General features: G+C 40.0%; 1 protein-coding gene across 3 annotated transcripts in view; it reads right to left on the minus strand.

The window, feature by feature from the left end:
* EPB41L4A (erythrocyte membrane protein band 4.1 like 4A) overlaps positions 1 to 25,728 on the minus strand; it is a 249,755-nt gene that overhangs the window by 64,291 nt on the left and 159,736 nt on the right. For 2 of the 3 annotated variants that reach the window (XM_045837933.1, XM_045837931.1), the window contains exons 10-12: positions 17,194 to 17,285; positions 15,727 to 15,804; positions 8,684 to 8,805 (exon numbers count right to left, since the gene is read on the minus strand). In XM_045837933.1, the coding sequence (XP_045693889.1) occupies positions 8,684 to 8,805; positions 15,727 to 15,804; positions 17,194 to 17,285 (292 nt within the window). The remainder of the gene's footprint in view (positions 1 to 8,683; positions 8,806 to 15,726; positions 15,805 to 17,193; positions 17,286 to 25,728) is intronic. The other variant, XM_045837932.1, reaches the window with a different exon arrangement.

The following is a 25,728-nucleotide window of genomic DNA, read 5'->3' on the forward strand; positions in this document are numbered from 1 at the left end:
GCCATAGATGATCACAATGGGACTGGAGAACAGTGAGCATGAGGTGGGAGGTAAAAATCAGAGAAAGAAAATGGTGAACTAAAGGCTTCTCTGAGAGGTAGTAACTCTGGGCCACTAGAAACACCTGCACACAGCTGCCCCTGAGGGCTCAGAGATCTGCCAGCAAAGCAGAAAAACTTCACAGAGAGGATACTCTGACTTGCTCCCTTCCCTCATACTCTGTTTATACCAAATCTTCTAGAATAAAGCAGGGGTACCAGTTTCCCTAAGCCCTACTCACTGTACCTGAATGTCTTTCTCCACCCATCTCTCACAAAAGGCCACACCTGCTCCATATATCGTATTATCCTTTGGATGTGAAGTTGATGCTATATGGTAAATTTAATATCAAGACTGACAGCTAGACTCAGAGACTGGTCTACACCATGCAATAAGAGACTTCCCCTTGGTTTAAGAGAAGGAAACTGAAGTGCCCCAAGCCCCTACATGTGGGGGCATGATAACTCTGCCCATTTCAGCACTATTCTCATAACATGGAACGTGAGGCAGGAGTAATATTCCCATTTGACAGATGAAGAAATTGAGGCGCAGGCTGGGTAGGTGACTTCCTAACATTCCACAGCTAGGACACAGCTCTGAGGCTGAACCTGGATCGATCACATGTAGCTCACTAGAGCACACTGCCGTCCTGTCACACCAGTCTCTACTCACACAGCTTGCCTTTCATCTGCCTTAAAAACATTTTCATAATTTTTTTTACTTTTTTTCATTTTTATTTTTACTTTAATCATTGTTCAAGTACAGTTTTCTGCCTTTTACTCCCATTCCAGCCCACCAATCCATCCCTCCCCACCTCCCTCCCATTTCCACCCCCGCCCTAGTTTTTGTCCATGTGTTCTTTATATTTGTTCCTATAAACCATTCCCATTCTCCCCTGAAACTCCCTCTTTTCTCCCCTCTGGTCACTGTCAGCCTGTCCTCTATTTCAGTGCCTTTGACTATATTTTGCTTGTTTCTTTGTTTTGTTGTTTAGGTTCCTGTTAAAGGTGAGAGATCGTATGGTATTTGTCTTTCACTGCCTGGCTTATTTCACTTAGCATAATGCTTTCCAGTTCCATCCATGCTGTTGCAAAGGGTAGGAGCTCCTTCTTTCTTTATGCTGCATAGAATTCCGTTGTGTAAATGTACCATAGTTTTTTGATCCATTCATTTACTGATGGGCACCTAGGTTGCTTCCAGCACTTGGCTATTGTAAATTGTGCTGCTATGAACATCGGGGTGCAAAGGTTCTTTTGGATTGGTTTTTAGGATATAGTCCCAGCAATGGAATTGCTGGGTCAAAAAGCAGATCCATTTTTAGTTTTCTGAGGAAGTTCCATACTGCTTTCCATAGTGGTTGTACCAGTCTACAGTCCCACCAACAATGCACTAGGGTCCCCTTTTCTCCACAACCTTTCCAATACTTGCTGTTTGTTGCTTTGTTTATGATGGCCATTCTGACTGGTGTGAAGTGGTATCCCATTGTGGTTTTAATTTGCATCTCTCTGATAGCTAGCAATATTGAACATCTTTTCATGTTTCTCTGGATCCTCTGTATGTCCTCCTTGGAGAAGTGTCTGTCCAAGTCCTTTGCCCATTTTTTAATTGGGTTGCTTGTCTTCTTAGAGTGGAGTTGTGTAAGTTCTTTATGTATTTTGGAGATTAAACCCTTGTCTGAGGTATCATTGGCAAATATGTTTTCCCATACAGTTGGTTCTCTTTTTATTTTAATACTGTTTTATTTAGCCGTGCAGAAGCTTTTTATTTCGATGAGGTCCCATTTGTTTATTCTTTTCTTTATGTCCCTTGCTCTAGGGGACATGTCAGTAAAAATGTTTCTGCGTAAAATATCTGAGATTTTCCTACCTACATTCTCCTCTAGGACTTTAATGATGTCACAATTTATATTTAAGTCTTTTATCCACCTTGAATTTATTTTTGTGTAAGGTGTAAGTTGGTGCTTGAGTTTCATTTCTTTTGCACGTAGCTGTCCAGTTCTCCCAACACCATTTGTTGAAGAAGCTGTTTTTACTCCATTTTATGTTGCTGCCCCCTTTGTCAAATATTAATTGACCATAGAGACTTGGGTTTATTTCTGGGCTCTCTGTTCTGTTCCATTGGCCCATGTGCCTGTTTTTATGCCAGTACCAGGCTGTTTTGATTACAGTGGCCTTGTGATATAGTTTAGTATCAGGTATTGTGATCTCTCCTACTTTACTCTTCCTTCTCAAAATTGCAGCAGCTTTTCAGGTTGTTTATGGTTCCATATAAATTTTTGAAGTGTTTGTTCTATGTCTGTGAAATATGCCATTGGTACTTTAATAGGTATTGCATTGAATCATAAATAAATTTCTAATTGCTACAAGCCAATGTGGGCTTCTGCTGATATCACACCTAGCATAATGTGCCATTCAGAAATGGTGCCCAATGATGACTACTTTTTTGACATTACAATTTCTTAGCAGCCCAGAGCTATACACTACATCAAGTAAAACTTTACTTCATTATATCAAAGCATTTCCGTTCCTCCTGCTTTGGGCTGCACCCACCCCAGGTCACCAAGAGGGTCAGCCACCCACCCCCTTGTGAATCATTCGCTACAGCATCCAGAGCTCCATGGCACTGTCATCACCTGGAGTTGGCCAACTCACCTGCTGACCACATAGTGCTCATGCTGGGAGTCACGGAGTGTGGGATCTGATTAGAAATGCTCACCAAGTCTGTTGGAGAAACGCACAGTGACCCCCAGGGCAAGTGGATCAGCCATTCACACTACAGAGGCAGTCCCCAAGCCCTACCTGGCCCAAAGGAAAGTTCAATTTAGCACATAGAGTCTTTCTTTAAAAGGAAATTATTACCCACACTTAAAATTCAGGAAAGTTTACATAAATATCCAAATTCCATGAAAACACTAGAAGATCTGGCCCTGGCCCGGGGGCTCAGCTGACTGGAGTGTGTCCCGTACACCAAAAGTGGTGCAGGTTCCATCCCAGGTCAGGGTGCGTACAGGAGGCAACTGAACCATGTTTCTCACATGGATGATTCTCTCTCTCCCCTCCCCGGCCCTGCCCTTTCCTCTGTCTAAAAATAAAAAATAATAAAAAAAAACATACCCTTGGATAAGGATTTTTTAAATTAAAAAGAAAAAAACAACACTGGAAATTTGACAGCACTGGGCCCGCACCCCTGCACGGGAACAATGGGCTCAGCCTGAGCAGCACAAACCACCTCACTCATGAGTCATCTTCACAACCACTCAGGCACAGGTCTGCAGCACCTTCCACTATTCAAAGTGGGAATGCCAAAATGTCACCTGACCTTGCTTTGCAGTTGTCTGCAGACAACTGTTTACTTCTCTGTTCTCCAGTGTGATATCCTTAAGAACTTAAAATGCTACGTCAGACTATCATAACATTATTTAGCCACGGCAAATGGCTTCACCCACTACTTTTCTTATACCTAATTATGGATCGTAGCCAAATATCCTGTCTTTACTGCCTGCTTATAGCAGAGACTCTCTTCTGACAAGAACCCACCCACATGAGGTGCCAAGACCTTGCCAGAGAAAGGGCTGTACAAATACTCCCTTTTCCTTCCTGCCATCTCACCTCACCTCCTGCTTTACCCCAAGCTCCCCAGAAGCCATTTAGATTTGCCGGCATGCTCTGGCCTCCTGCCCTGGCGCTGAACTCCTCTGGGTGGGGCAGCAGGCAGGCAAGGTGCAGGGCTCTTGGTTCTGGAATGCACTTCCTCAGAGTGGTGCCAAGGCCTAACCTTGGCAGATTCTAAACACAATGGCTTGTTAGCTTCCAGGGCATTCATTATTCCTGACTGAGAGGTGAAACAAAGGGTTGTTTTGTTTTTTTTTTTTTTAATTTGCAAAGAACTGAGTGGAAACTTAGAGAGAACAGTCACCAAGTTTGACTGAATTTTTTTAACTTCAGAAGAAATAAAAGAATGTCTTCTGGAATCACATGTCATGCATGAGAAATTAATGACACAAACTAACAAAAAGCAAGTCTCCTTTCTAGCACAACTTGTTTTTTATTCTATATAAATGTTAAATGAGAGGTGAGCATTTATGCCGATAACTCCTGAAACTATAGTTCTAAAATTTTACTTTAGAGAGAATACCAGCAGAATTCACTCTATGAAAATTCACAGGTAGACTTACTACAGTCAAATAAAATTTACCTTCTATTTAAACCACAACTCCATATTTGTCAAATACAGTACATTCTAATTAAATAAATTTTTTCTATCTCTTCAAATCTTCTTTTTACCTTTTTAATTGTCAAAATTAAAGAAAAGAAAGCTATCATTCCTTTCCTGCTCAGCTACCCATGAGTGAATTCCAGGAATAGGGAGCTTCAGAGAGGGACTGCTCTGGAGCTCAGAGTGTGCAAGGATGAAGTGACAGGGGTGAAGGGGCTACCTGGGGGTTGGGGAAGGGGACAAAGGGCTACAGTGACCTAATGACCTGCAGGTCACTCCCCACCCCCACTCTGCAGCAGAGCCTTGGGGGGGACTTGGAGCATGGTCTCTCTAGGCAGGCTTGACCCTAACCATTACTTAGTTCCTTTAGATAATATTCCAATATAAATAGCTAATGATTGATTTATTAGAACTACAAATGTATAGGTTCTTCTGTTTTGTTTTATTTAGTCTTAAGTCAAATTCCCTTTCCAGTCTCACCTTTGCTGAGACAATTGCTCAGCTACAATTGGTCTTTGGTCATTACACAAAGTGACCACAGTAGAGATTTCTGGCTAATAGCTGTGGACCCTGAGAAAGAAGATGCCTACTAAGAAAGGCTCCTGGTGGCTAACTGGGCACAAATTTTTAAAGCAGAACCTAGCAGCCATTTCTATACAGGGGCCTCTCACACAAACTGCACTTTAAGGAGACGCCTGCACTAAACTGCCTGCCTGCACTGTGTTCCTGCCATCTCAGCCAGCCCTTCTAAAGGAGTTCCTGGAATTGTACTTCAACCCATAGGACTGCAGTTTTCCCTGTCCGATTGGAGCTGCACAGCTCTGTCCCCATCAGTATCTTAACCTACCAATCAGAGCAGCTTCATTCTGACCAATCAGAACAGTAGTTTTTGGACCAATCAAACTGCAAAAATTTGGAGCCCTCATTTGCATGAGGACAAAACAATCAGGGACTAGGGCAGGTATTTCTCTATACATAAGTCAGCTTCCCTCTGTCTAGGAAAGGGCAACTTTCCCTTTTCACTGAAGACTAGAGCCCATTTCCAAGCTGGAGCTGAAACACTGAAGACAACTCACTGGACCAGAGCAGAGCAGGACAGGGCAGAGTGGAGCAGAGCAGGGCCCATCAGAGTGAGGGGTACCTCAGAGCTGTGCTGTTCCACAGTCTTGCTGTTTAATAATTGAGCTGTAACACTACTGAGCTATCCAGCCATGCTGCATCATAACTGAGATGTCTGTACTGAATAAAGCTTCCTTCTTCAATGCACTCCAAATTGGGGATTCCTGAAAGCACTGAATTTCACCAACAATCACTGACTGACAACCCTAAGCCTAGGAGGCTCACCAGAAAACAGTCCCTTCCTTCACAGGCAGCAGCCCAGCTTCACATAGAACTGCCCACTTTCATGGGGCCAGGTGGGCTGGGACAAAAAACTCAGTGGTGACTGATGTAGTTGAAGACAAAGGGCCCCCTTTAAATATTCTGCTCCAAGTTAGAACCTAACCATGACCTTAGGAGTGGGAGATGGCTGAGACTGAGTTTCTATTGGCTGGAGTCAGCTAAGGTTCAAAGCAGAGCACATGGAAATTAGAGGAAAGAGAAAATGTAATATTTAAAGAAACAGAACATTAATCCCTGCCTCCCAACATCCTTCACAGAAATGCACATGACAGCAACGGTTAATACTGCATCACTGACATTTGCTGGAAGGTCCCTCCCCACCCCGGACAATCATGCACCGCCAAGGGCAGGGTCATCTCTGAGTCCTCAGGACACATCACAGTTTTGTGGCATATAGGCCTGAAAAGTTAGGCTGTAGGTAATTTAAATCAAAATAAAATGTATGCACAGCAAAGCCTTAGTTTTTAAACACAGCATTATTTAATCCTCTATTAAAAATAAAACTGATGAAAATAAACCATTATTTAAGATATGTATAATAAATCAGCATGAATGTTTAAAGGTATTACTACAAGGACATTCACATTATTTATATTTATAGTCTTCTAAATTTGAAGCTGCTTCAATATTCACGAACTAAAAATTGGTTGAATAAATTATGTCAAGTCTATACATCTATTCAGGAGAAAATTACACAATTCTTAAAATGGTGCTGTGCAAGAACATTTAAAAATTTATTACAACATATCCATGATATATTATTCAATAAGGAAAGTAAGTTGTAAAACATTACTATATAACTTTTGCAGAAAAGATATACAAATGAGTAGAAGACAATATATATAACATAGTGTTAGTTCTATGATAATGGAATTGAATATGAAAATTTTTTTCTTTTTCGGAGAGAAGGCTCTAAGTTTCCTAAACTTTCTAAAGCAAGCAGGTATTTTATAATAATAAAAGCATAACCTGTGCTCCATTTTTGAAAGATCCACCTGATGCTGAGAGTCTGCACTAGAGAAGCCTGGGCTGAGCACTAGCCACATCCTCCTCCCCTCCCACAGAGGGAGGGAGTTCCAATGGGACACAAGGAGGTGGGGCTTAGGGTGGGAGGTAGATGTGAGGGCTCCAACTGTCCCGGGTTGCTTTGTGAAAACTGTGTTTCACTGGATCTGCATAAGCCATGAGAAAATCAAAACAAAACAAAACAAAACAAAAACCCTCTTGTCCCTAAATTAATCAGCTTCTAGAATTTGGGCTTCCAAAAAGAGTTTAAAAAAAGTGTTACAGAGGCAGATGTTTTTATAAGAACATATGAGAAGGAAAAGAGCAACCGGAGCAGGTTTGTATAATAAGCATATGTAATCATTCCCGAATCTCACGTGGAATAAAACATTGACTTAAAGCAAGGAATGCTTTTGATACTCTCAGCTGGTCTCAGGATAATTTCATGAGGCATGGCATTTCAGAAATAGCACAGGATTTGAAAGTTTGCTTATTGATTATACCACACTGGACTTGATCTAAATGAAATTAAAGATTGCTATACACAAAAATAAATACAAAAAATTAAGACAAAGATAGCAAATATTAAGGCTAAAATGTTTGTCCTGAGCTACTTGCTTATTCTATAATCTCAACCAAATTACCTTTTTAAATCTCAGTTTCCTCATCACCCAACTGAGATAATGATACTTAGGTAGTAAGGTAATCTATTGCAAAATGAAATCGTGTCTTCTTTCTTGCCACTATAGGCCCATCAGAAAGAATGTAATTTCCTCCCAGCCCAGTGACAGGAATCAGAGGTAATTTGGTTTTAGAAACAAGTGACACTCTCACAGCCAGCAGCAGAGGAGCAAACTCAAACACTTCCTTCATGGCCCTGGCCTGAGAAGTAAATGCAACAACGGATGTCATATGCTGTGTCAATTGTACTCAGTGTTCAGATGTGAAACATTGTGGTTAAAAATTCCATTCATTTCACACAATTACTATAGAGCAAAATGACTCAGGAGACCCAGGCTCTCATCCCAGCCCCACCACTATCTGGTTGCTGGATCGTGTCTTCCTGATCTGCAAAATGGGGATATACTCCTTGCCCTGCCCTACCTCCGGGTTATTGTGAGGCTCAGGTGAGAGAAAACATGTGAAAAGTTGGTGGAGAGTGTCAGACAAGGGTGATCTGTAAGCAAGCCACAACTAAAGTCAGTAAAATTCTCTGAGCTCTGAACATTGAACAGGGATTAAAACTGATAGATTTTATTAAAGAAATAGTTTGTATTACAAACCAAAAAAAATATGAAAAACCCAAATGTCCATCAACAGTATAATGAATAAAGAAACTGTCATATATTAGAATACTTGTAGCAAGAAAAATGAATGTATTTTATCATATACCACATATAACATTGATAGAGGCAAGACAAAAGAACACAGGCCATAACTGACTCACATAACATTAAAAACAGACAGAATAAATTACTTAGCTCAGAGAAAGCTACAAAAGTAGTAAAATTATAACAAAAGGTAAGGAAATAATTATCACAGAATCAGATAGTGTTTTTTTTATGGTTGAGAAGAGATGGTATGGTAAAGATGTGAACAGGCAAGTACGAAGGACTTCTTGGCTTACAGCAATGTTAAGTTTGTAGAAAAATATACATTTTTCTATATGTATATTTCACAAAATAAAAACAATAACAAAAAATAAGTATAGATTATATCAATAGTGTTGGTTTTTTAGAAGACTTTTTCTAAGAGTTTGTTTCCATTCCAATTTCAGATACACTCAACTCGAAATTTTAATATCTTCAAAAAGAAAGTATAGTCATTAAGCAGGTTATGGTGATTCAAGTAGACTACTAGTCCACTTACTAATAAGTTTTGATTGCTTAGAGAATTTCAGGGTCGAATTAAAAATTCTAGTATAAATAATAATAAAAAAAACTATTGGGCTACAGTCACTACCTGAACATACCTTACACCACACCAATCAAAAAGGAAATGCAAGTTCACATCAGTGACTTACCCGCTGGCTGTGTTTGTGCTATTCTCTTGGGATAAGTCTTGCTTCTGCTTCTTGCCACATTCTGATCTGGGCGGGGAAGTTGAATAGAAAGATCTCGGCTCATTTGCAATGCTGTCCTGCCACTTGAAAATGCAACATTTTGGTTAACACAGGTAAAACCATGTAGCCACAAAATTAAACAACAGCTCATTCAAAATATCTGCAAAGCAAGAAAAGAAGAAAAAACACACACTCACACAGGCTGTAAGCATATATGGGTTTCCAACTGATTCTCACTACCAAGAAGTAGAGTAGCATTAACTTCCAATAGGAAACATTTAGGTTACATAGAAGGAATATCTTTCAGGAGAAGAAACAGGGAAAGGGGGTTTATTAAAGGAGTAAGGTCTAAGCAGAATGATGAGCTGGAAATAAAGAATGCTGATCGCCTTCCAGCTCTACCACAAAATAATGAAGAAATTATACTGGGCTGAATTACATGAGGGTAATGACTCTGCACGAGTCAGCACGACCCCACATTGGACTTGCACGGCAAGTTGTAGAGCCTCCCCGCAGGACCACTGTGTGGTCCACTGTCACCCTGCTACGGCACAATCAACTGTTTATTATCCTGCCTCACCTGTGCTGGATCAGGTGCCCAGAAGATTTATAACAGGCCTAAAAACCTGTGCACAGCCCTGCTTCTCTGAAGGGTCTGAGGATTTGCCAGGGTGAGCTTTGTGTAACTTCAAAGAATTTGAAATTACAAAGAATTTCAAATCTCAAAGAATCTCAAAGAATTGTGCAATTTCATTTGCTGGATTTCAGAATTCATCCTACAGAAAACAGAGTCCACAGCTGCTAAATTTAAGCCAATGAATGACCCTGACTTTCACCCTTTTTGTACTTAGGTGCAAAAATTGCATTTCCATTCATCCAGTTTGATTCACCTCAGGAAGAGACATCAACGAAAAGCCTTTTAATGGCACCAAATCCTACTGACCCTACATTTACAGAATAAACATAGGTGAATCTCTCCCAAATGACATTGATACAGCAAAATTCACCTCCTACATGCCTCAGTAAAAGTTTCCCCACCTCACTAACCCATCCATCTTTATGAGAAATTTTTAAAAATGGCCCTGGCTGGTATGGCTCAGCGGATTGAGGACCAGCCCGTGAACCAAAGGGTTGCCGGTGAGATTCCCAGTCAGGGCACATGCCTGGGTTGCAGGCCAGGTCCCCAGTAGAGTGTGTGCAAGACGTAACCACACATTGATGTTTCATCTACCTCTCTTTCTCCCTCCTTTCCCCTCTCACTAAAAATAAATAAGTAAGTAAAAAATATCTTTAAAAATTTTCTTTAAATGCTTGAAACACTCATAAAAAGTGTCTTCTTGTCAAACTAACTCGGCATACCACTTGATATGAGTTACCATAAATTGAGATATCAGATTCCATCCCTGAGTACACTTTGTATTCAATAATTCATGAGAACCAGGGAAGCAAACTGGGATATGTTTTCTTCAATTTGAAATTTAACTATTTTTTTAAAGGTAGTATATAAGGTAATACAAATAGCAACACCTCTCTCCTGAAAAGATAAAAAAAAAAAAATGCAGGAACTTCCAGCCAAGATGGAGGCATAGGCAGATACGCTTTGCTTCCCAGTACAACCAAAAGGACAACCAATTTAAAAACAAAAAAACAACCAGAACTGCCAGAAAATCAAGCTGTATGGAAGTCTGACAACCTAGGAGTTAAAGAAACATTCATCCAGACTGGGAGGAGGAACAGAGAAGGGCAGCTAGGGCAGAAAGGATATGCTGTCAAGGCAGTGGCTGGCAGACCGCATGGTCCCACATTTGCATGCAGATAAACCAGGAGGAACAACTGGGGAGTGAGATAGATCACACAACCCAGGGTTCTAGCACAGGGAAATAAAGCCTCAAAACCTCTGGCTATAAAAACCTGTGGGGGTTGTGGCGGTAAGAGGAAGTCCCAGTTTCACAGGAGAGTCCATTAGAAGGACCCCTGGGGTCCTAGAATGTACACAAACCCACCCATGCGAATCAGCACCAGAAGGGACCAATTCACTTGTGGGTAATGGAGAAGTGACTGAAAGTGGAGCAAGAGCTGAGCAAGTGGCATTGTTCCCTCTCAGACCCCTCCCACATATACAACACCACAATACAATGAAGTAAGAAGTCCCACCCTGGCAAATACCTAAGACCCTGACCCTTATAATGTAACAGGTGTGCCAAGGCAAAGAAAAATGGCCCAAATGAAAGAACAGATCAAACCTCCAGAAAAAGAACTAAGTGACAAAGAGATAGTCAACCTATCAGATGCAGAGTTCAAAACACTGGTAATCAGGATGCTCACAGAAATTATTGAGTATGGACACAAAATAGAGGAAAAATTAAAGGCTGTGCAAAGTGAAATATGCAAGAAACCAACAGTAAAGGGAAGGAAACTGGGAATCAAATCAACGATTTGGAAGACAGAAGAAATAAACATTCAACCAGAGCAGAATGAAGACACAAGAATTCAAAAAAATGAGGAGAGGCTAAGGAACCTCTGGGACAACTTTAACTGTTCCAACATGCATATCATAGGGGTGCCAGAAGAAGAAGAGGAAGAGCAAGAAATTGAAAAGTTATCTGGAAAAGCAATGAAGAAAAACTTCCCCAAGCTGGCTAAGGAAATAGATATGCAAGTCTAAGAAGCCCAGAGAATCCCTAAGAAGTTAGACCCAAGGAAGACCACACCAAGACATGTCATAGTTAAATTACCCAAGATTTAAGACAAGGAGAGAATATTAAAAGCACCAAGAGAAAAGTAGAGAGTTTCCTACAAAGGACTTCCCATAAGACTAGCAGCTGATTTCTCAAAAGAAGCCTTGCAGGCAAGAAGGGGCTGGAAAGAAGGATTCAAAGTCATGAAAGGCAAGGACCTACAACCAACATACTCCATCCAGCAAAGCTATCATTTAGAACTGGAGGGCTGACAAAGTGCTTCCCAGATAAGGTCAAGTTAAAGAAGTTCATCATCACCAAGCCCTTACTATATGAAATGTTAAAGAGACTTATCTAAGAAATAGAAGAAGATCAAAAAATATGAACAGGAAAATGACAACAAACTCACAACTATCAACAACTGAACCTAAAAAACAAAAGCAAGCTAAGCAAACAACTAGAACAGGAACAGAATCACAGAAATAGAGATCACTTGGAGGATTATCAGCAGGAGGGGGAGTGAATGGGGGAAAAGGTACAGGGAATAAGAAGCATAAATGGTAGATACAAAATAGGGAGAAGCTAGAAATAATATAGGAAATGAAGAAGCCAAAAAATTTGTATGTACGACCCATGGACATGAACTAAGAGGGGGCAGGCAATGCTGGAGGGAGGAGGTTTCAGGATGGAGGAGGATAAAGGGGAAGAAAAAAATTGGACAACTGTAATAGCATAATCAATGAAATATAGTTAAAAAATTTTAAATCCATACAGAGAGCAAAATTCCATTATTATAAATACTTTCCAGAGAATTTCTCAGCAGTAATACTTAGGTACTATGTACATTATTGCACAGAAGAAAAAATAATTTGCCCTAAAAAGTATAACCCATTAAGTGGACCACTGAGGCATTTTATAATAAGATTTTATGTTATTCAATTTTTCCTTGTGGTTTCTCTCCCAGGAATAAAAGAGAAATGACAAGATCATATCACAAGATTAATAAAACTATGGACCAGGAACATAAACTGATCTGCCACAGGCTGTGTGAGACCCAGGACTAGAACAAGCTTCCTGACCTCCAGCTGGTCGGCGTGGCGCACGCAGCCTGGCAGAGTGGGCAACAGAGGGGAGCACTCAGCCACTGGGTTTGAAGTTGCAAGCCCAGTCTACGAAACATAGCTCTGTTACAGCTCTACGTGGTCTTCAACAGGTTGTTTTCTAAATCTCCTGGAGCCTTGTTTTCATTATTTATAACATATTCTACTTGTTCTTACTATTTCCTAGCAGAAATGTTCTTGTGCAGTTTTCTTACTATTTCCTCGTAGCAGAAAGTATTTGATAACTAGAGAGATTTCCAGTGCCTGGTGACTGTTTGTAGTGAGAGGACAGGTTTATTCCCATGATCACCCACTTCCCTCCCTCCTCTCACTCAGGCACACACATTCTATGACAAGTGGCCTTTTTCAGCCCCAAGGTCGGGGGCACAATCGGCAATCAGTGGGGTAGCAGAAAGAGAACAAGAATAGAGACATCTGTCTTCAAATCTTAGCTTTGCCACTTACTGGTTAAAGGTCTTTATTTGTTAGTTTACTTTGGGGTCAGGGGCTCAAATTTCTCATCTGTGTAAGTGAGGATATGGTTATCTCCTTTCATGGGCCACTGAGTGGACCGAATAAAGTAACACACGTGAAAACACCTGACACACAGGTGGTTCTCACGAGAACTTGTTCTGTCTTCCACGCTTTAAGAAATGTGGAGAGTTCGTGTGATTTCAGTCCTACAAGAAGGTGGTCTGGGTTCTCAAGGGTGTTTCTTGGACCCACCCATTGCTGGAATATATATTCTACATAACTCATTCACTCATCAAAACTAGGAGTCCCCTACAAACTTAACAAGAGGTAAAAAAAAGTTAATTTTAAGGGATTCAGAAAAGGAGGTATCAGTGTATAATAAAATATTTTAATCAAGTATTTGATCAACTTCTATTTCAGATTATTGGTGTCTGATAATAAAACAACAACAAAAGAATTAGATTGTCAGATTTCAGCTCAGCCTTTCCCCATAAATTTAATTTGGAATTTTGGAAAAGATTGGCTGTCACACATTACTAAAAGGGTCTGATTTTTCCATTCTTAAGTAATGACCAATTTTTCTAAAAGATGCTGAAATGTCCTTGGTATTCTGGAAGTCCAAAGATGCAGGAAAGGGGCAAAGGCGAGAACTCTGATTTCCTACCTGGCACACACACACCTACAGAGACATTGTGCAAACACAGATACTCCCACAGCCGCACAGCTGCACTTGGTATGCTGATCTTTATCCCCCCGTCTCTACAGCCTGCAGGGTAAAGAAGGAGGCCCTCTGGGTCTGCAGAGCTTCATTCCACCAGATCTACAGAACATCTCAAGAAAGTGGTGGGTGTGAGGTATTTGTTAAAGGCTGGTTATCTTTCCTCCTCTGACAATTAACAGTCTACGTGCTGGGGGTCACCCAGCAGTCAGAGACCCACCCCTCCCCAAGCATAGCTCTGGGCAGTGGGATGAAACATTTCTTCCAGGGATGTTGTAATGTTGGTGCTTTCTGCAGACAGACTTGGAGATTTGGGTTTCATTAAGACTTACTAGGCAGTTAAGACCAGACACCAAATTAGAACAGATTTAGGAGAGCTTCCGATTCTGCAAAGGTTACTTTTAATTACTTTCTTGGAAGAAATGATATTTAATATGCAAAATCCAATAATAATAATTCCCAGTAGCTACACATTTGCATTTCAATAAATTTGAGAAATCAGGTATAAGTAAATTTGAGGAAACCAACTACAGCATATGTTAAACAGCATAATTACAATTTTAATAGTAGGAACACAGAGATAGAGTTATACATTTTCCTTATAACCCTTGAAATGTTCACACCATAAGTGGAAGAACAGCCAAAATGGTGACTATTAGCTGTCCTCAGTAGAAAAGTATATACTCTTCCCTTAAATTCCTGATGATTGTATCACTGTCTGGGAAAGAACCTCAATAACCTAAAAGCTAAATTTTTATATAGTGGTGAATACCAAACACTGAGAACACCTATAATACAATAATTTAAGTTTTATTTAAGTCATCAAATGGGCAAAATATCCAAGTAAGTAATATGTAACGATGAATGCAGCAAACATTTAATATTAAGCACTCTGTTATTGATTATCTGTGGTTTCAAATTCAAAACCAAAAAAGTGGTTTATAAAAGAGAGGAATCAGAATCTGGCATACCCTTGTCCTTGACTCAGCTTTATTTTCAAGCCCCCTAGGTAAGGTCTCCTTCAGCAATGTCTCCAGCGGGACTGACAGAAGAGTGTCCCACATCCTGAGCAGCACATCTGTACCCTGCTCGGGAGTTACGGGGCCTGGAACCCGCCTCATGCTGTCACTCTCTGAGGCAGAGGTGGTTCGGTCTGAATCTTGGTATCTCTAGGCACCCAATGCCATGTCTTGCCCACCACGGGCTCTCCACTTAACAAAAGGAGTTCAAACAAAACAATTCTTTTTCAGAACAGAGAAGGCCCCATTTTTGTGTATTAGAAAAAGACACAAGCATGTGCCCAGACAATCCCACTGTGATTCCTGACAACCACAGTCAGGCTTCCCCTGCAACACGCTAACAGGCTGCCTGATGGACAAAAGCCCAGGCTGTGTGGTCAGGCTGCCAGCGCAGGAGCCCCACGTCACTGCTTGCCAGCTGGCTTCCCTTGAGAAGTGACTCGGCGTTGCTTAGCCTCAGTTTCCTCACATATTATGAGGATAATATTAAGAAAACTGTGATGATTAAATGAAATAATAAATGGAAAACATTTAGCATACTACATGGCACTTAGCAACTGCTTGATGAAATTTAGGTATAATTGGTAGCATTACTACATGTAGGATTTCTGCTGCAGAAAGCATGATTTGATCCACAGTGTAACATAAACACGGTCTTACAACCCGGAGTCAACAGAACGTCCTAAGAACTGAAATTCTTCGAAGCGACATTCAAAATATCTACTTTGTTTCATAATCACAACATAGAAATAAGTCAAATATGCATCAAAGTACATTTCTGAAGATAAGCTCTAGTACATCCTAAAAGTCCTAAACTTAATATAGCTAATGCAGACATTAAATAAAACCTGAAAAACTATTTTTTTGTCAGAAAGTTTAAATACACTATTATGCTTATGAAATTCATGGGTATTATAGAAAAAATTTTCAGAACCTGGAATGTATATGTATGTGGACAGCTAAGTTAAATATTTATGTATTCACATATACTCCCCAAGGAAAAGATGCCATTTACCTATACCGGTGCTTATTACTCAGGGATCCAAACTTGCTGAGTTTTCTTGACAATGAATTTGATTCATTTTCTGGCATCCTGATGAATTTTTAAAATAAAATTAAATAAAGACTCACAAATACAGATACTTATGCAATATTTGATCAAAAACTATGTAGAAAATATAATAATGTAATACTTTAACAGATAATCAAAATATCTGATTTATTCGATATTGGCAGGAAATAATAATCAGTTATTACAAGCTAATAGTTGAAACACAACCACATTCTAGGAATTTATATATGTCTAATACCAAAATACTCATACTTCCTAAAGAATTACTGTTGTCAGAAGCTTTAGTTGTGAATCAAATTATTCTCTCTACTTAAGTAACCTTGGGAACTTTGTCACTATGTTGGTTTGGCCAAGCCAAGGTGGTCATGGCAGTTAATCACACCTGATGTGGTGGTTCAGTCTCATTGAACCATGTGGTCCAGCACTTCCCATTCTGGGGCACCTTCAACAGACACACTCCTCCACCCAGCCCACTCAACTAGAAGTCATGTCTCAGGTTTTCTGGGAAACGTCCTTCTCCTAATACAAACTCTATAAAGGATATTGGTCATTTTATAAGAATACTTTGCCCATATCAAGCTATTTGGGGAAAGTGTTCCACGTAAATCAACCAGGAATAAGTGAAAGAACTCATCTAGTTTTAAAATTAAAAACACAAATAAGGCTTAATGTAGTACCTAATAAAATTTAGTTGTATCTTTACACCGTAAGGATGTAACATGAACAAAAATTGTTCCCACAATCCAATGGTCAATTCTCTTCCCTCACCTTCACTTCCCAGGGGCACAGCAAGCAAGAGGGCTGCCAGCTCCCCATTCACCACATCTGCCTCCCTCACTCTCTGTTTTCCTGAGCACCTTCCTGGCTTACTCCTTCTTCCAACCCATGGCTGGCTCTTCCTACCCTTGACATGCTGGCAGGGTCCCACCGCTCTGTCCTTGGCTTTCTGCTTCTCTCTTCATTTTTTCCACAGGTGACCTCCTCCAGCCCTCTTTGCTTAAACCCTAACTACATTTACGTTGCCAACCTTGGTCTTTCTCATAAGCCTTATACATCCAACATCTCCACTTGGGTGACAAAGTTAGCATGTCCACAGCAGAACACAATTTCCACAAATACCAAAGCTACGCTGTTTCCATACACATCATCATCATCATCATCATCATCATCATGTCCTTGGCCTTTTCATATAATGTGAGCAAAGAAAGCAAAGAAGGTATCTATGTGTATGTATGTGAGGGCATATATACCTATTTGTATTAATGTGATCAAGAGAATTAGGTGACTGGAAAAAAATAAAAGAGAAAAGCTTCTAAGTTTCTACTTACAGATAGAACAGAATTCTTGTTTTAAAAGCAAATGTGATTTTCACTTTTTAGAACAATGAACAAAACTTTCACATTAACATACCGAAAAAACGTATGATGTTCCACACTGCACTTCCAAAGGTGCTTGCACGCAGTTTTACTTTGGGCTTCAAAGAAGAAAGAGGTCTCATTGCACTGAGAGAGAAGACAGAGAAAATGTGAATTACCGACCACAACCTGCTTCAGAGGACAGCCACCTGAATTCTCTTCTAGGCAACAAAAGTTTGAGGAAACAGACAATTTATTGTTAATACTTGAAACAAAGAAAAATGATCTCTTGGAAGCTATTTTTGGTAGCTTGCTTTAAAACTTTAATTACAGTTACAATATCAGTTCCATGCAAATCTTAATGCCATGACCTTTACTACCTACTCCGGCAGCACCCATGATCATGAGTAACCTGGGGATGGTACTGAAGTACCACAAACGCTTCAGTCCCAAATGGCCACCGAAACAGGAAAGTATTGACCATGTGCAGATCAACTCCCAATAAAATGGAGATGCCCACAAATGTATTACTTTCAGGAATATCAGGCCACACTTAAATTGGTATGTAATGAATCTCAAGAGGGTCACAGGGAGAAACAACCAGCACAGCAGTACAATCTGGGCAAGTTAAATAATGTCTGATTCTGCATCAAGTTACTGGGTGAATTAAATTAAATAAAATGGCATATATAAAATATCATGTAATAAGTATATAATAAATTTTAACTATCATTTTAATCTGGTGGTTACCTAATTATCTATATTTAGTACATAAGAAACAAAGCTAATGATAGAGGTAATTCAAACTGTACAGGAGAAGATACCCATTTATGTTTTTAAATGACTGAGTAGGAAAACAACATAAGCACTAAAATAATAAGCCACAAGCTCTGTGAAGTTATATAATTGCTAATTTAGTTTCAAATAAAAACCAAGCTCATGTCTCAATTGCATAAATGCCCCTGGAATGAGGTTGCTATGGCTTTATAAACAAGATTGTCAATGCAGAGGAATAATTAAAATACCTTCCTATCTCCGCTACTTTTAATAAGGACAGAATATTTACATGCATGAAATTTCTCCTAAGTCCATCTGGAATGAGGCCCAATTTAGAAGTCAGTTTGTAAAACTGAAAGGGTGTGATGAAAACAGAGCCAACATATGCATGTTACAGCATGGCAACCTGTAATTCCAAAACCTTGCGAAGTGGAGGAAGGACTCGGGACAATTCCCAGGTTTCTGGCTTGGGTGCTGCGAAGTAGTAAAATACAGCAAGTGGGGGAAATGGGGATTTGGATGGCGATGGAATGGACAGTAAGTTCAGGCTACTTTGATTTTGAGATGCCCGTCGAACTGAGAACTAACCATGCCTCATTGGCCAGGAAACACTCAGGAGCAGAGCTGAAGCCATGTCGTATCTGCTGACACAGATGATTTCACCCAAGAGTACATAAAAAAATTGCTCAGAAAGAGAGCACAGAGTGAAGAAAGGTCGAATCACAGCAGAGATGAGAGAGGTCAAACTGGACCAGGAGGCGACGGTCAGGGAGGCCAGGAGGAGAGCACAAGTCTCAAGTGACCCGGAAAGGTCAAGCAGGGTTTCAGAAGAGGTTACTGCATTTCACGGTGAGAAATCTTCAGTGACATTCATGAAAGGGGTGGGGAGTACAAAACTAGAGGTGAGGAAGAAAAGTCAATGAATGCAGAAAGTGTTGTCCTCGAAAGTAAAAGAAACTGGGGGAGCGCTGGGAAAAGGAGCTCAGGGGAAATCACACGAGGGCCACAGGGCGGGGCAGGAAAGCAGGCCTCCCGTCAGCAGATGGGAGTGCGCAGAGGGCCCTTTCTCCCTTTGACTTTCTCTTTTTAAGCATGCAGTACACACACACTGACGGTACAAACACCAAAAGTTACCAAACCAGACACACAATGATAACCACTGTCTCCAGGCCCCATCCAGAGAGGCAACTACCTTTAAGCGTTTCTTACCATAGCAGGTGAGTGTTTTAAGGTCACTGGATTATCCAAAAATATAATTTAGAGGCCGTGTACTTTACAACAGTTTTGCTTGTGAGTGCATTGTTATCAAGATCAATGATTACGACAAAGCGAGTACAGGACAGGCTGCCCCCCCCCCACCCCCACCACCCTCCTCAGTATGTGCGTCCCCCTCTTCCTGTGCCTTTCAGTACCTGAAGCAGGACCTCCTGGGCATCACCAGCAACAAGAAACGGTGGCTGGTGATGACTGCTCTGTGACACAGGCAGTCTCGCCTGTTAGCAAGACCACCCACAAATAAAGTGGTAGTTACATACCCAAATCAAATTTTCAACGGGTTTCTTAACTGCATATAATCCAGATCTCCAAAAGTAAAGGAGAAACCAAAAAGCATGCCATCTTAAAAATAAATCTCAAATTTTTTGTGGACTGATTTTCACTTTATTCTTCACATAAATGTTCATATTCATTTGCTTTTCAAATAGAGACCTGGTCATGAGGTATCTAATTTGTAGTATATTTTAAAAATAACTATTACTTAATGAAAGGATAAAGGGTACTTAAGATCCCACCAGAAACGGGTTTTCTCAAGTGCCCCCGGGTACAAATGTGTTAAAGGAACAAAAGAGCCTCCCGCAGGCCTCCTAATAACTTCTGTGTGCAAATGACACGCACAAACACATTCTCCCTGTACGCAGGGCTTTGAGGGCAGCTGCCGGTTTTTGCTCCCATTGTCAGCAGAATAATCCAAACACTAAAAGGAGGGTTAACAACAAAAAAAGGAACCAAGGATCCTGAATAAACTGGGCATGTTTTTGCCACTTCAAGCAACTGCTGGCAGGAAGGTAACTGACACAGCATTGCAAACGCCTTTCTCCCTTCACTCCCCTCCTATTAAGCCTTTTCCAAACAGAGACAATTAGCACCTGTCCTCTCATTCATACAAAGATGAGGCTCCACTTAAGTTTATTCCAATCTACTGTTAAGAAACTTTATCCAGGCATGTAATAGTGCTGCTTGCTTTTGGCAAAATTACTCAAACACCTTCACAGCTTTTGTTCTTTCATACCAGAAGCGAAGCTGTGGTCTGAATCTATTTCTTTTCATTCTGTGGACTGATCCAGCTTAAATCACCTGGAACTCAGATATCATGCGGGGACCCCACTGGGGTGCACCTATAGGTAAACTTGGCCCAAACCCCCAATTTCGTCATGTGTAAAGAATTCAGGACCTGTATCATATCGATGAATTCACAACCTAATTCCCTCTGGTCTTCTCAGTCTCTTTTCTCTCACTATCTTTGCTGTTAATGTTTCTCTTTGCAATCCTGAAGAAAGAAATCTACCTTAGCCTGGCTTCTCTTAAGTGTTCTGAAGTTACAGACAGGGTCATGGAGGGGCTCACATGGCAAGCTGTACAGCAACATGCTCTCCCTGGGCCGGGTGAGGCCTCACTGCCTCTCCCAAACCTGACCAGCTCTGGCACACAGGGCCCACACTCCAGCCAGTTCTCCCGTTTCTGCCTTCGGAAGCAGCCACCACTGGACAGTCTGTCTGCCTTCCAGCCTCCCTGGAATTATGAGGATGAACATGTCAATCCTCAATAATTCTCAAATTATTGTACATCTGCCCATCTCCAAGAACACCAGAAGTAACCTTTAGGTACAGTGCATAGGTCAGATATTTGAGTGAAATAGGTTAGTGCGGCAATGGTAGAAAGATGGCCGTTACATACTGTGAGAACCTGCAGCAGAGAGGCTGCGTCCGTGACCTCCAGGGGCAGAGGAGAGAAGTATGACGATTATACTAAAGTACTGAGGAATTTTTTCCTAAGCATTCGATCTCTGCAAGATTTACAATATATGTACTTGGCAATTGTTAATTTATTTTAGGGACTGAAGAGTGAGGAGGGCAAAAAACCAAAGTCATCAGAGGGGCTGATTGTAAATGAATGACATAACTACAGATAAGGAAAAGGAAGGCAAGTGGTGGAATTGAAAAGATTTATTTTATTCTTTAACTGAAAATAGACTAAAGAAGCATCATAAAACATTAAGCATTTTGAGACAATTTATCTTTAAAAATGGCGAGACTGAATAACTGCATTTGGAAAAGCCAAACTGTGTGTGTGAGAGAGCACAGTGTCTGTTTTACGACGTCCCGGGTCTCCCACGGCTCTCTCTCAGGCCTCCCCACACCAAGGAGGAACTCAGAGTGAGCTGCAACAACAAAGATTACCAGTCTCGTCATTATTTGGAAAGGATGTTAGAAGGAAATTTTAAAACACTGAGTGAAATACTATCTTATTCAAGCTTTTTCTTTATGCAATGCTCCCTAAAGAGTTTTTCTTACAACATTAGTGTTTTGTGAACTTGTCCAATAAAAAAGGGAAAAAAAGAGTTCTATGGTCAAGTAAGTTTGGGAAACAATGGGTTAAATACTCAGAGCATTCAACTTATTGGGGGTGACATTGGTTAGGAACACTATATAAGTTTCAAGTGTACAGTTTTATAATACATCATCTACCTGTACTCTGCATTGTGCTCTCACCACCCAAAGTCTAGTCTCCCTCTGTCACCATAAACTTGGCCCCCTTTGCCCTGTTCCTCTTCCCTCTGCCCGATCCCCCTCTGAGAAGCACCACTCTTTTTTTGTGTCTATGAGTTTGTTTTGTTTGTTCACTTGTTGCTTTCTGTTTTATATCCCACAGATGAATGAAATCATGTGGTTCTTGTTTTTTTTCCATCTGATTTATTTTGCTTAGCATGATACTCTCAAGATCTATCCATGTTGTCACAAATGGCAGTATTTCATCCTTTCTTATGGCTGAAATACTCAGATTTTTTGATGTACTAACGTGTACTATGAATCTCCAAGAGCTGGTAAGGTCGTTGGCATTTCCCTGATTTATATAAACAAAGAACTTTTTTTTTTTTCAAGGAAATGTTTCTTCATTACTCTGGTTTAAAAAATATTACACTGCACAAACACACCAGTGTTTTTTTCTAATTCTTTTTAAAATGCATGTAATATGGTTTGAATTGAAAATTATGTGCATTTCAGCAGAGCACTCAGAAAATAAAACTAATTTCCATTCCTGCAGATATGTTATAGTTTACAATAAAAGAACAAAAACAGCACAAATATTCCAGTACTCTTTTGTCAGTTGTATGGGTTATATATTCAAAATATGTACTAAGTATGTGAAACCTCTTTATCTCGTTTGCAGATGAGAAAATTGGTTGCTTGATGAATAATCACATGTAACTCTTTCTCACATTTAGGTTCAGAAAACAAATTATAGGGTTGGTTGTGTTACATTGTGTTGCTTCTCTTTTTTCCTTTCCTCCACAATTCAAAAAACAGAATCCATGCCAAATCATTAGAAAATATTGATATGATGTTTCAATAAACTTTGAAAACTATTATGTTGACCTTATTCTGCTTCCGATTTGCAAAAGTTCAGACATCAACCCAGAATTCCAGCTGGTTTGCTTGTTATTGCTGTTTTTATTCTATCTTTTCCTCATCTACTCTTCAGAGAAACTGTAGCATTTACTAAAAAGTCAACATTTCTCTCTTGCAGATTTTTTAATGATAATTAATCATTATTCCCAGTCTCACAAATGTTTAAAAAAATTAATAAGAAATGTTATTTAAGCTTGTTAAAAATGGAGATATATTTAGTAAGATCTACTCATACTATTAAAAAATTTTATAGCACAATTAAAAATTTTCTTCCAAACAAATGACCTATGTGTTTTAATTATGGAGACTGTCACAAACATACTGGTAAAGGAAACAAAGGTAAGTCCCTGGGCCTGGAAAACCAGGGGCTCCCCTTCCTGCCGTAGCACAAGCTATTCGCCAGCCAAGACTGGCCAAGAACAAGGTACTCCCAGAGGCCTTTTCTGGGCAAAACTTCAGCAGTTCTAAGAGGCATGAGGCCAAGACAGTTCCAATTCAGATACAGGTACCAGGTGCCTACTTCATGTCCAACTTTGGACTAGATGCTTTCAACCCGGCAACCATACTGTAACACAGGCATTATCATCCTCACTTTATAGATGAGGAAATGTAGATTAAATGTTGTTGTGTGAATTACACAAGGTTAGATAAGTGAGAGACCTGGACTTGAACCATGCTATGTGACCACAAGTCTAATAGTCCATTACTGCACCTGAAAGAACCCAAACCAAACTGTTGTGTAGCACCAGTAGCCAAATATTACTCACAAAGCCACACTTAGGAAGACCTGGGGGAAATACTACATCTCTAGTCCCAGGTATGCTCATACACTGCAGGCAGAAATACACAATGCCACAAAAACTTTGCATGAAGGTTGGAGAGGAGGAATATGACAATAACTAACAAACTACAAAATGGCATTGCTCTTTGACCAAACATTCCCACCCCTGGGAATTTACCCAAAAGACACCCTCCTACAACATAAGAAATACACACACACAAAGTTATTGACTAAAGAAAAAGTTACAAGTGAAAATGATCTAAATGTCCCAGCATAAGATATTGGTTGGGTAAGCTATGCAATATATACTCAATTGAATAACATACAGCTGTGTAAAAAAACAAGCTCTCAGTAAACTGATATAGAGAGATTCCTAGCAAGAATTGCTAAGTAAAAGGAAAACCAAGTGCAAAATAATATACACAGTATGCTTTTAGGCAAGAAAGAAGGAAACATTTAAAATGTGCTTATCTTTGCAAACAGAAGCACAGGGAGGATAAACCATAAAACACTGAAGCTGGTATAGACAAGGAAGTGTGAAGGGACAGGACTGAAGGAGTATGGAAGCTAGCCATTACTTTTCTGAATGTGACTTTTTGTAGAGTTTGACTTTCATTTTTTTATTTTTCTATTGTTGTTCAAGTACAGTTTTCTGCCTTCCCCTCCACCCCTCCCCATAGCTTTACTTTGAAAAGCATGTCAATTTCTACATCTTCAGAAAAAAAATCAAATAAGAAAGGATATGAGAAGGGGACCTGTACCTGAAAGCACACTGAGACAAGTAAGCCCAGCTCGATCTCACATGGGCACCACACCACAGTAATAGGCAAGGCAGGAGGAAGGGCCAACCCAAGGAAATTCTGAACACGGTGTTGGATTCTGTGTCCACAGTTCCGGCCTGGTGCTCTGTGAGTGAAAGCACTGCACAGCACTGTCGACTTCAGTGGTTTGGCCAAAGCAACCCTGAAACTGTTTTTGATGTATTTTGGAACTGAAGAAATGAGTACATGTGTTACTGGTGTTGGCAGCCAAGGTTCTCATGGCCAAAAAAGGAGACATATAAATATAAAACAAGGGAAGGCAAGAAAGAACTCTGTGGGGCCCTGCCCACGTAGGTCAGTTGGTTAGAGAATCATCCCAACATGCCAAGGTTATGCATTCCTTCTCTGGTCAAGGCACATGCAAGAAGCAACCAATGAGTGCATAAATAAGTGGAACAATAAAGCAATGTCTCTCTCTCCCCCTCCCTCAAATAAATAAAAAAATTCTATATGTATGTGTACACACATACACATACATATATACACACATACATGTATGTATGTATGTACACATAAAATCCTTTGTTCTTGATACATGGTTAACCCTCAATAAATGGTAGCTATCAATTTTTAAAAAGTGAATAAAAGGGACAGTGTGACTTGCTTACAGTGGAAGGCCAAGTGCTAACTCACAAATACAGAGGGAGTGGGAGAGCTAGAAAATCAGCACTGTGCAAGAATTATAATAAACGACTGGATCAGGCAAGAAGCCTCAACAAATACTAGATCTACAGAGAAACTTTGAAGGGAAACAGGATATTTGCATTGAATTAAAGTATCTCCTCACTGATTACTTATTAGTTGCAAAGGAGAAAAAAAACAGTAATTATACAGTTAAAAATCAGGAAACACCAGGACTGGGTGGTCAAATTTAACCAGTGGCAGGCAGGCGGTCACCATGTGCCTCCAGCTGTGATACCCTGAGAGGGACACAGCCTCACCTGTGCAGCCTTCCCTCTGGGAACACAGAGCCTCAGTCTCATCACAAGGAAACAACAGACTCACAAGAAATGAGAAACTTTTTTGTTCTTCAGAAATGAAAAAAAAAAACGTATTCCTCAAAAATGTTAATGTCATAAAAACCCAAAAATACTACAAAAATGTTCTAGATGAACTACTACACTGTACACCTGTAACTAATACAAAATAATATTGAATGTAAACTATAATCAAAAATAAAATTTAAATTTTAAAAAATGGGGAAAAATGTTCCAGAGATTAAAGGAGAATAACTAGATTCTATCCCAGAAGGGGAAAATGATATTAAGGACATTATTAGGTCACCGGAACAGAGAACATAGATGACAGAAACTTTAGATCAACATAAATTTATTAACTTGATAACTGTACTTTGCTTATATCACAGATCATCCTTATTCTTAGGAAATATATAATGAAGTATTTAAAAGACATACAACATGTGAAACTTACTCTTAAATCATTCAGAAAAATATCATGTGTGTGTAGATAACAAATGAAAAAGAAAAGAAAATGTTAATAATAACTGAATGTGAGTAACAAGAGGT

The sequence above is a fragment of the Phyllostomus hastatus genome, unplaced genomic scaffold, assembly GCF_019186645.2.
Source record: "Phyllostomus hastatus isolate PE091 unplaced genomic scaffold, TTU_PhHast_1.1 phas_contig_254, whole genome shotgun sequence".
NCBI classification, from domain to species: Eukaryota; Metazoa; Chordata; class Mammalia; order Chiroptera; family Phyllostomidae; genus Phyllostomus; species Phyllostomus hastatus.